Source organism: Prosopis cineraria, unplaced genomic scaffold, assembly GCF_029017545.1.
Source record: "Prosopis cineraria cultivar Desert tree isolate PC_DT_omini unplaced genomic scaffold, ASM2901754v1 PC856, whole genome shotgun sequence".
In the NCBI taxonomy this organism is placed as follows: Eukaryota; Viridiplantae; Streptophyta; class Magnoliopsida; order Fabales; family Fabaceae; genus Prosopis; species Prosopis cineraria.
This window is the reverse complement of record NW_026556181.1, coordinates 29,612-40,449: the sequence shown is the minus strand read 5'-3', so window position 1 is coordinate 40,449 and position 10,838 is coordinate 29,612. Positions and strand designations below refer to the sequence as shown.

The window sequence follows — 10,838 nt, the reverse complement described above, 5'->3', positions numbered from 1 at the left end:
TTAACTAAATCTAAACTAAAGAAATGATCACTTATGCATAGGAATGACACAAGAAATACTAACATACTATCAATATACAGATTATGAAATATCATTATATTTTCTAACAACAATGAAAATCAAAAGGGATAATTTCCCAAAAATCATGAAATAGATTATAAATGTAAAAATAAAAAACAATAAAATTGGGCAATGTATAAATAACTTGTAAGTAATTATAGATTTAGAGGGTGGTGAATTTTAATTTATATCAAGTTCTATAGGGAAAACTTTGTGATGAGCACATAATACCTAGTGTTTCAAGATAGTTTTGAGCCAAAACTCTCAACTTGAATCTTGTATCATTTTCAAGATAAGCTATCTCTTGAGCTAGACTTTTTTCCTATGAAAAAAAAAACAAAAGAACAATATTGCTTATCTATTTCACATATGCATCCTTACTTATAAATCTATTTTGATTTTCTAACATAGTAAGAAAAGAAAGGGAGATGGACACGACAAGCAAAACAGACTTCAAATCATAAGCTTAAATTATGTACAATAGTAGTGAACTTCTAATGGGGGAACACCATACTTGGTCATTAAAAGGAAGCCAACAACATCAATCATCAATGACAATACCAAAATCCTTAGGGAGCAATTCTAGCTTGTTCACACCAACTTTTGCCTCAACTTATCCAATTCCTATCAAGTTTTATACTTGAGTTTTACAATTTATTCAATATCAAAGAAGGGAAATAAACCGACAATTATACTTTGTGCAATTTTAAAATTCAAGGCAGATAGTTGTGTAACATCACAAAGTTGAATGGGAATTGAAAAAGACTACCTCTAACAAATAATCCAAGTGCGAGGGCTCTTAATGGCATAGGATATAAAGGTGCATAATCATAAAAAAAATGCATAACAAAATTAGAATAATGATACAAACAATCTAATAGATTGTAACGAAAACAATAAATAGAGAGTAAATGATTCAGAAAATAAAGCAAAGAATGCAGGTCTTACCTTATACTCTCCCCTTTTTTATTGTTAGAGAAGCTATACTTTTGACTTGTATTTTTTTTATAAGCAAAATCAGTCATTCTAATAAGTATTTGTTATATATTTTTTAATCACCCATTGTAACATGCTAAGTTTTTAAAGGCTTACCAACATATTCAATTAAATCTGGATAGGGATTTGAATCAAAGGAATGACCTCCACACCTCCTGCTTGGAGGTTACAAAATAATTGGTCAATTAAATCCAACCACACCGATAGACACTCAGGAGCAAAACAATGAGGTTGAATGGGTGGATGATGATGATAGACGAAGTTGACAATAGACCCAAAAGCATTTAAAGAGGATGACATGGATGTTGGTGCAACACAAGAGGAAAATGAACGTGTAATAGTTACACCAAAAGCCAACACGAAAGTGCCATAATGAAAATATATATGGGAGGACAAGAATTTCAAATTTTAAATACACCCCCATACAAGGCAAACTATGAAATACTATCGTTTCAGTCAAATAAAGAAATACTACTGTCCATGTACTGTTTATCTGGTCATCCCAAATTAATATAGGTATTTGATATTTCATCTGTAAGGAACCAAAATGAGATTTTCCTACCTCCATTACTAAGTTCAAAATGAACCTACCAACTGTTTGGTGGCTATTTTAATATTTATAGAAGATCAGTATGATGCCTTATAATCTAATGTATTTCTTAGTATGTTATTATAGATTCATTTAGTGTTTAAAAAGGCTCTTAAAATCACTTTATGGGGAGGTCTATTCTTTAAAACAGAGAAGATATTAGAAAAAAAGATCTCATTAAATATATGCTTATTTTCCTAACCTACTTTAGAATGTTCCTCCAAAAGTCTTACTTCACCAACATTCTTAGAAAATATAAATAAAAAATTATTAGAAATAGACTTTGATATCAATTTTTATAAACTAAAAAGATATTAATATGGAAAATTTTAAAATATATGAATTTTGAAATAGGATGAAATTATTTGAATGTACAAAAAAAAGTTTTTAACACCATTTATAGGGAAAATGAAATAAAAAAATTATTAGAAACATTCTGATACCACTATTAAAATACTAAAAATGATATTAGTACTGACAGTATATTTCATTATGAGTAAGAAAAAGCGATGAGGGAAAGATCTATAATTCAAAAAGGTGATATATTTTCTTGTTAATCTAATGTCCGACTTTTTGAGCTCACAATTATTTTGCTTTATATATTAGTAGCTTCATGTTAATTGAAATCTAGTATTTTATATTCAGATTCATTAGAAAATTAAGAGAAACACGTGTTCTAGTCATGTTAAGTACTGATTATGAATTAAATAAAATTTGTCTCAATGTTACATTGTCATTTGTTTCAAAGCTTACCCATGTCTTTTTATATATATGAGGTATTTATCAATTTAATTCCTCACATGTGAAAATGCTTCATTAGGAATTGTGAGAATATTTTATTAATAACATAAATATTGTACATTACCTTGCATGTAAGAATGCTCTATTAGGAATTGAATTAAATTAAAATATTTCATTTATAATAAACTAAAATAAGATTTTCGTAACTTGATGGCTAAGTTCAAAACAAACCTAACAATTGTTTGATAACTATTTTAATATTTATAGAATATTAATATGATACTTCAATATATTTCTTAATATATCATCATAGAGTTATTTAGTGTCTGAAAAAGCTATTAAAATTATTTTATGATAGATGCTCATTCTTTAAAACAGAGAAGATATTAGAATAAAAAATTATTAGATGTATGCTTATTTTTTTCAATCTACTTTAAAATATTCATCCAAAAATCTCATTTCACACAGCATTCTTAGAAAATAAAAATAAAAAATTATTAAAAATAGGCTCTGATAGCACTCTTTATAAATTAAAAAATATATTAATATTAAAATTTTAAAATATATAAATTTTTAGATAGGTTAAAATTATATGAATATACAAAAAAAATAATTTTTTAACAAGATTTAAAAAAATTATTAGAAACAGGCTTTGATGCCATATTTTTATACTAAAAATAACATTAATATTGACAGTGTATTTTATTGTGAGCAAAAAAGAGAAGTGACAAGTGAAAAATATATAATCCAAAGGATAAATCACATTTTTGTCAATTTAGTGTCTTACGTTTTGAGCTAACAAATATTTTGCCTTATATATTGGTAGTTTCATGTTAATTGAATCTTAGTGTCCTATATTTAGTTTCATTAGGAAATTAAGAAAGACATGTGTTCTACTGATTCTACGCACTAATTCATGTTAATTGAATCCTAATGTTACACTATTATTTTTAATATTTTATTGAAATAGAGAAAGTAAAATCTCGCCTTTGTCTTTTATAATGAAGTATTTATCAATTTATTTCCTCCACAAAAAAGTTTTCAATTCGTTTCTCTCAAATATTAATATTGAACATTAGCTTGCATGTAAAAGTATTTTATTAAAATTATATTAAATTAAAATATTTCATCCATAAAGATCAAAATAAGATTTTCCTAACTCCATTGGTAGCCATTTCAATATTTATTAAAGATCAATATAATGTATTATAATCTAATGAATTTCTTAATGTGCCATAACAAATTCATTTAATGTTTGAAAAGACTATTAAAATCACTCTGTTAGAGAGGCCCATTCTATAAATAGAGAAATCACATTTTTTCTAGTCTAATGTAGAATATTCCTCAAAAAATCATGTTTTCCTAACATTCTTAGAATACAAAATAAAAAATTATAAAAAACAGGGTTTGATATTACTTTTTGTAGACTAAAAAGATATTAATATTTAGAATTTCAAAATATAAAAATTTTGAAATAAGTTAAAATTATATGAATATACGAAAATAAATTTTGACACCATTTATAGAAAAAAATAAATCAAAAATAGTTAGAAAAGGCTCTAATATCTATTTGTATAGTAAACAAACATTAATATTGGCAATATATTTTATTGTGAGCAAACAAAATGTAAAAAAGATGTATATCTAGTGTCTTACTTTTTTTATTTATTTATGAAAATGTATAATTTAAAAAAATCTGATTTAAAATAAAAAAGGAAACAATAATTTAAGGAAGACTTGCAACAGAGGTTATAACATATTATTTTAGACTTTAAGCCCGCAATTATTTGTTTTTTATATATTAATTTCTTTATGTTAATTGAAACTTAATATCTTTTGTTAAGTTTTATTATGACATCATTAAAGACACATTCTTTGCTCATTCTAACCATTGATTATGAAAGAGTCTAGTGCATGTTGAATTTCTTGTCCTAAATCATGTGAACTTAATTTAAAAGTCTGACTCCTATTTACTTATGTATTAATATCTATTTCTCTTTCTCATATGTAAGTCCTAACTTTTGTAAGCCATATTTTCAGACTTAGTTTATATTTTTTAATTGACTACTTTGATATTTATATGTGTATTGAGGGTATATTGCAAAACCCTAAAAATTTTAGAGTATTAATTATTTTAAAATACATAAATTTAAAAATATGTTGATATTTTTTGAATTGTATGAAAATATATTTTGATACCACTTGAAGGGAAACAAAAATAAAAATTGTTAGAAATAGCATTGATACTACTCTTTGTTTACTAAAAAAAGGACAATAATATTGGCAGCATGTTATCATTTAATAATCTATTTAATACTCAAGATATAAATTTAGATGGAGTGAGTGAGTGAGAAGAAGCAGAGCAATACTGTTGATAGAGTTGACCTCAAGTATGGTTATATGTAAAAGTTTAGCCTTCATGAAACTCATTTGGTATTAATGATTTTTTCACTTTCTAAGTTACTTCCACCTTCTCACATTATTAATTTTATACTTTAACTTATATATGAGAATGTTTTATTACAAACTAAATTAAATTAAAATACTTCATCTATAAAGAACGAAATTGAAGTTTTCATAACTCCATTGCATAGTTCAAAACTTAACCTAACTACTATTTGATGGTCATTTTAATATTTATGAAATATTAGCACGATGCCTCATAATTTAGTTTATTACTTAATTGTCATAACATATTGATTTAGAGTTGGGGCATAATGTTTTTATATTTTTAATACATGGGGGATAATAACTTTTGAAACTTTTGCACATAAAACCCATTTAATAAAATTAAATAAAAATAACAACCCAACATTTTAAATATTTTGCAATATGGCTAGATTAATATTTAATTTAACTTGAAATGACAAGAATGGCCCTTCTCTTCAAATCTGAAATCTCACTCCCATTCTTAAATTTGAAATAAATTATACCCACTAAGCTGAAGGTGAAGCATTCAAAAGTGTTTAAGTATTAAACTAATATATGATCGTAAATGGCTATGATTATAATCATTCAGTTACAGGAGTTTTGCTATTTTGTTACACAAGTTTTTTTATTTGTTTTGGGATAAAATGGGAAAATCACACTCCAATTGATCATAAATGAGCCACATTCTAAAATTTTCAAAGCTTCTTTCAAATTTTTTAATTAATATATTTTTCAGGGCCATTATGCCACATTACTCAATAACCTTTATTTATTTTTTTCAATATGCACATGGTATATATTTTATGTTGTTAATGTGCATGGGGTAAAAAATTAAAAAATAGAATAATATGTTGTATATATTGTTAATATGTATAGGGCTTATTAAATTCTAAACTAGGATATGTTATTTTAAAATTTTAATTTGTGCATATATAACACATAAATTTTAAATTTTAAAATTAAAAATTAAAAGATAGAGCAAGCTTTAATTTTATTATTTTTTTGGGTAATAATACATTAGCTTTAATTATAAGATAGAACAAGCATTAATGTTTTTTGGTAAATGAACAAGCATTAATTTTAATTTATGTGAGGATAATACATTCTTGAAAACTAAATTGTTCTTTATATTTGTTACACATATAAGGTAACAATTATAAAATAATTTGTGTGGGAATGAAACAAGTTATTGTTCATATTTTTAATTTTTAATTTTTAATGTGCATGAGGTAGAAAATCTATTACTTATGCAATTTGCAATTTAATCTTGAATATAGCCTTGGATATATATATATATATATATAATTTCCTTCATTCAAAAATGTAAGGTATTTTTTAAGGAGTTGGATGTTTAAAAATGTAAGGCATTTTTAATCTTTCGAGGTGTAATTATTGCCTTTTTTTAAAATGTCCCTATTGATAATGACTTTATATTTATTGTAGGGTATTTAATAAAGGTAAATATGAAAAAATAAGGTTAGTTAAAAAGTAATTAACTATTTTATTAAAAGTAAAATTTAATTAAAAATATCTTATATTTTTAAATGAAAGGAGTGTATATACATAGTATATATTTTGGCTTTTGAGGATAATTTGTTTTTGATAAAGAAACCATGTTAACCTTGGTAATAGGTGTGAAGCAATGTGGTTATCACAGTGTATATTTGGATTAAAATTTATAAACTGAAGTTTTTATAAATTAAAATTTGCAAACGAAGGATAAGGTAAAATTTAATAAATTAAAATTTGTTTGAATTATATAATTTAAAAATGAATTTAGAAATATAATGACTTAAAAGGGCTTAAATTTTGTAATGTAGATTTATTTGTGTAATTTGATCTCTTTAATAAAATATTAAACTTTAAATTAAATTTTTTTAAAAAGTGTATGTATAATTAAGGAGCATTATTTGTAAATTTTAAAAAGCTAAAATAAATTGATAAATGAGCATAAAAAGTTAAAAGCAAAATAAAAAAAATCAGTTTCTACAATTTTAAGTTTAAACTAAAAGTCATTTACCTACCATTTTTACCCAAACAAGATTTTTGAATCCAATATAATTTTGAAAACACAAATCCAAACTTTAGTTTGGGTTTAAACCAATTTGCTACATCGAAGAGAAAGGCAAAATAAACAACAGTGCGTTGAATGAATCCTTAAACACTTTGAACCTGATTTTTTCAATGCAAAAGCAACAAAAAAATTTGCTTATGCTAAAATCTGATGGAAGATAAATATATGTTCTCCAGTTGAATATATTTAAAAGAAAAAATTAATTTTTTACTCTTTTAACTTTTAATTTACTTGAAATTCAATCCTTTAATTATGACTCGCTGTGACTCAGTCCTTCAACTTTTAAATCACTTATAATTCAGTCCCTTAACTTTTGTTAATTCTTTTTTTTTTCATGTTAGTTTAGATTTCACATCAAAGAATAAGAGGAGGGTATTTTAGAATAATATATGAGCATTTCTTTTATCCCTCTTATTTGATAAGGAATTTTTTTAAAAAAATTAAAAAATAAAGACTGAATTATAAGCGAATCAAAAGTTAAGAGATTGAATCGTAATGAGTTACAGTTGAAAAACTGAATTATGATGAGTTATAATTAAAGGATTGAATTATAAATAAATTAAAAATTAAAAATTAATTTTCCCTATTCAACAAATAAGTTGGGTTGGGCAGCAACTAAGCTTGCACCCTGGTTGAGTGTTGACCCTATCGGCCATTGGCCGCTTGCGTGGCCCGAACTCAAAACATGGATCCAAATGAAAGTAGAGTGTGCTCGTGTAGCCTGGGTGCTTCTTCGAGTCTGAGTCTTGCTTGCGAGGACCAGGAAATGGCAGGTGCAGCTACGAAGGTTTGCGTGACTGGTGCTGGAGGCTTTATCGCGTCTTGGCTCGTTAAGCTTCTTCTTTCCAAGGGCTATTTTGTTCACGGCACCGTCAGAGAACCTGGTCTTTTCCCATTTCCCCCTGCTTCTGAAATCTATCATGCTCTTTTGGATTAGAAAATTTTCATTTACTGCATTATTGAATCGCATTGTTTTCTTTTTGCAAGTCTTATCAAGAGTCATGTATTTATTGTTTTTTTTTTTTGTTCAGTTGTTCAAAACAATTTCTTAAACCCTCTATTTTTCATCGGGTAATCAGAAGTACGATCACTTGCTTAAATTCGAGGGAGCTTCTGGGAACCTTAAGTTCTTCAAGGCTGACCTCTTAGATTACGAGTCTCTTTCTTCGGCGATTGCTGGATGCAGAGCAGTTTTCCATGTTGCTTGTCCTGTGCCCTCCACAATTGTACCCAATCCTGAGGCAAGGTCTTCCTGGGTTTCAAATAAGCTGAATCTTACTGTTTGTTCTTCTAGATTGTTCAGGCAAATTTTTTATAGGCAAACTGGTTTGGAATTATGCCTTTATCAATATTGCTTCGACTTCAAAGCTGAAACTGTTAGTTTGGAACTGTTAGTTTAAGTAAAAGCACACGTGTGTTTAACATTTTATTGCTTATTGGTGGAAATTGCTTCGGAAGTGGAAACACCCTCCAAATTTCAATTGACTCCTTCATTGTCTTTTATTAGTTCATCATATTGACATGAAATTCTGACTTGGTTCAAAGATCACAAGTTTTTTTTCCATTTCCTGTATACCCACTATTCCTTGATATTTTCTTGTATCAATTGGTTTTAGAGTTTCTTAATTTCAACCAATGGGACAATGAGCCTTTGTTTATATCGTTTTCTTCGATATAGAACCTAATATGTGAATTGAATCAGGCACGCAATACTTATTTTATTTGATTGATGTAATTTCTATCTTGTCTCTTAGTTAACTTATAATGAAATTTATGCTATGTTTTTTTGTATATCAATGGAATTGAAGTCTCAGATGTTAGTATCGTTTGAGAGCATTGCAATATTGAGAGCAAGATTCTGATTATAACTGGGACTTGATATTTTCTAAGAGTTTTGCATGTTCTACTAAAAGTTTTCTACAGGTAGAAGTTATTGAGCCTTCTGTGAAGGGCACTGCTAATGTCCTCAAAGCTTGTCTTGAAGCAAAAGTGGAACGGGTTGTCTTTGTATCCAGTCAAGGCGCTGTTTCCAGGAACCCCAACTTGCCCAAGGATGGAGTAATTGATGAGTCCTGTTGGTCTGATAAAGATTGGTGCAGAAGAACTAAGGTCTAAAGCTTTGAACTGTTGTCACTTATGAGCTTATGGTTTGGTTTTGTATTTGGCCCTTTATTTTGAAAGTAATATCGTTTTTCATCTGGCATACTATTTTACTCGAATTTCTATTTGGTAAATAGATTGAATTGATATCTATATAGCCGGCCCTATTTAGTAAGGTTAGACTTGTCATTGTTTTATTTGGTAAAGTTACTTTGCATGTTAATCACTCAATGATCAAGAATATTTGCTCACTCTTTTTTCACTCATGTTCCAGAACTGGTATTGTTATTCCAAGACAGAGGCAGAGATGCAGGCCTTGGAATTTGCCAGAAACACAGGGCTTCCAGTGGTAACTATTTGTCCTACCCTGGTGTTGGGGCCAATTTTACAGTCAACCACTGTCAATGCAAGTAGTTTGGTTCTCCTCAAACTATGTAAAGGTGCTAGCTATTGCCTTATTAAATTCTGTTTTGCAATATACTGATGTTGATGCCTCATTGTTTTATACCGTAGACACAGCTTTTTTTTTTTTTTTTTTTTTTTACTATAAAATAGAATGAATTTTGGGTCGGCAATTGATTTGACCATTTCTTCCTTGCAATATTTGTCTGGAACTGAAGGTCCTGAATCACTGGAGAATAAACATCGGTGGATAGTAGATGTGCGTGATGTAGCCGATGCAACACTAATGGCTTATGAGAAGCCTGAAGCAGAAGGGAGATACATATGCACTGCACATTCTATCAACACAGATGAATTGGTGGAGAAATTAAGACGATTATATCCTAACTATAGCTACCCTAAAAGGTGGTTTTTAAGAGCATAGGAAATATATGGTATGGTCGCCGCTCATGTGTACTTTATGTAACCTTGTTTAATTAGTTTTGTGCTTTTGCAGCTTTATTGAAGTAGATGATCGCATAAGGTTAAGCTCAGAGAAACTGCAGAGGTTGGATTGGAGATACAGGCCACTGGAAGAAACACTAGTTGATTCTGTTGAGAGCTATAAGGCCGAAGGGCTTCTGGAATCAAAATAACTTTGATTCTCTCTGTAGCGGACGCACTTTGACTTCGGAACCAATTTGGATCCTTTGAAACTAGTTGTTATTTATATTATTAATATGTATGGAACTAACAAATTCTAAGCTAAAATGTCGAAATTTTAATTTATGAAATATAATTTTATTTCAAAATAACAAATTATAAAATAAAATCATGTTTAAATTTTAATTTATATGATGACAGCACGTCTAGAAATGATACATCTTTAGATTGTTTTTTTTTTTTTGATAAAAATCTATATATAAACCTCTGGGTCTCTGAATGTACATGCAGCCACTTAGAGGCCTACAATGCAATGTTGCCTTTTCCCCCCTCTTGTTTCAGTGTTCCGAGGGTGAGTTCATGTTGGTGGGTTCAAGAAGGAACTGTTGCTTTTGAGTTGCCTTAGCTTTTTCAAAAGCCACGTTTTTTCAATTCTTACGGGAATAATCTATATGTTTTAACTCCTTCAATTTCTTTGAAAGTTTGAATGAAAGGAGGTTTAGAAGCATTTTAAAATCACTGGCCACAGTACCCTGCATAATGAAGATATATCAATTAATGATGGTCTTCTTCTCAGGCAATTAGTTCTTCTTGATGACGTCGTCTTTCTGGTTTTGTTTTGTTGTCGTGAGTTTTTGTTCTCTTCGTTTGGGTCAGATTTTCTTTTTAATCCTCCGGGCCTTTGTGTGTTTTTGTCCCAATCTAAATGAGTTTGAGTGTATAGTTCTACTCTTCGGCCTAAAAATGTAAGTTCAACTTTTTTGCCTGGGCCTTTTTATTATACTCATCAATTTCCTTGATTAA

At 28.2% G+C, this 10,838-nt stretch overlaps 1 protein-coding gene across 1 annotated transcript; it reads left to right on the top strand.

The window, feature by feature from the left end:
* The first annotated feature begins 7,545 nt into the window (after positions 1–7,545).
* On the top strand, positions 7,546–10,142 carry LOC129298588 (cinnamoyl-CoA reductase 1-like). Its single transcript, XM_054937008.1, has 6 exons — positions 7,546–7,777; positions 7,959–8,131; positions 8,814–8,999; positions 9,265–9,430; positions 9,611–9,797; positions 9,889–10,142. The coding sequence occupies exons 1-6, from the start codon at positions 7,576–7,578 to the stop codon at positions 10,025–10,027; spliced, it is 1,053 nt and encodes a 350-aa protein (XP_054792983.1). The 5' UTR covers positions 7,546–7,575; the 3' UTR covers positions 10,028–10,142.
* Positions 10,143–10,838: the final 696 nt, after the last annotated feature.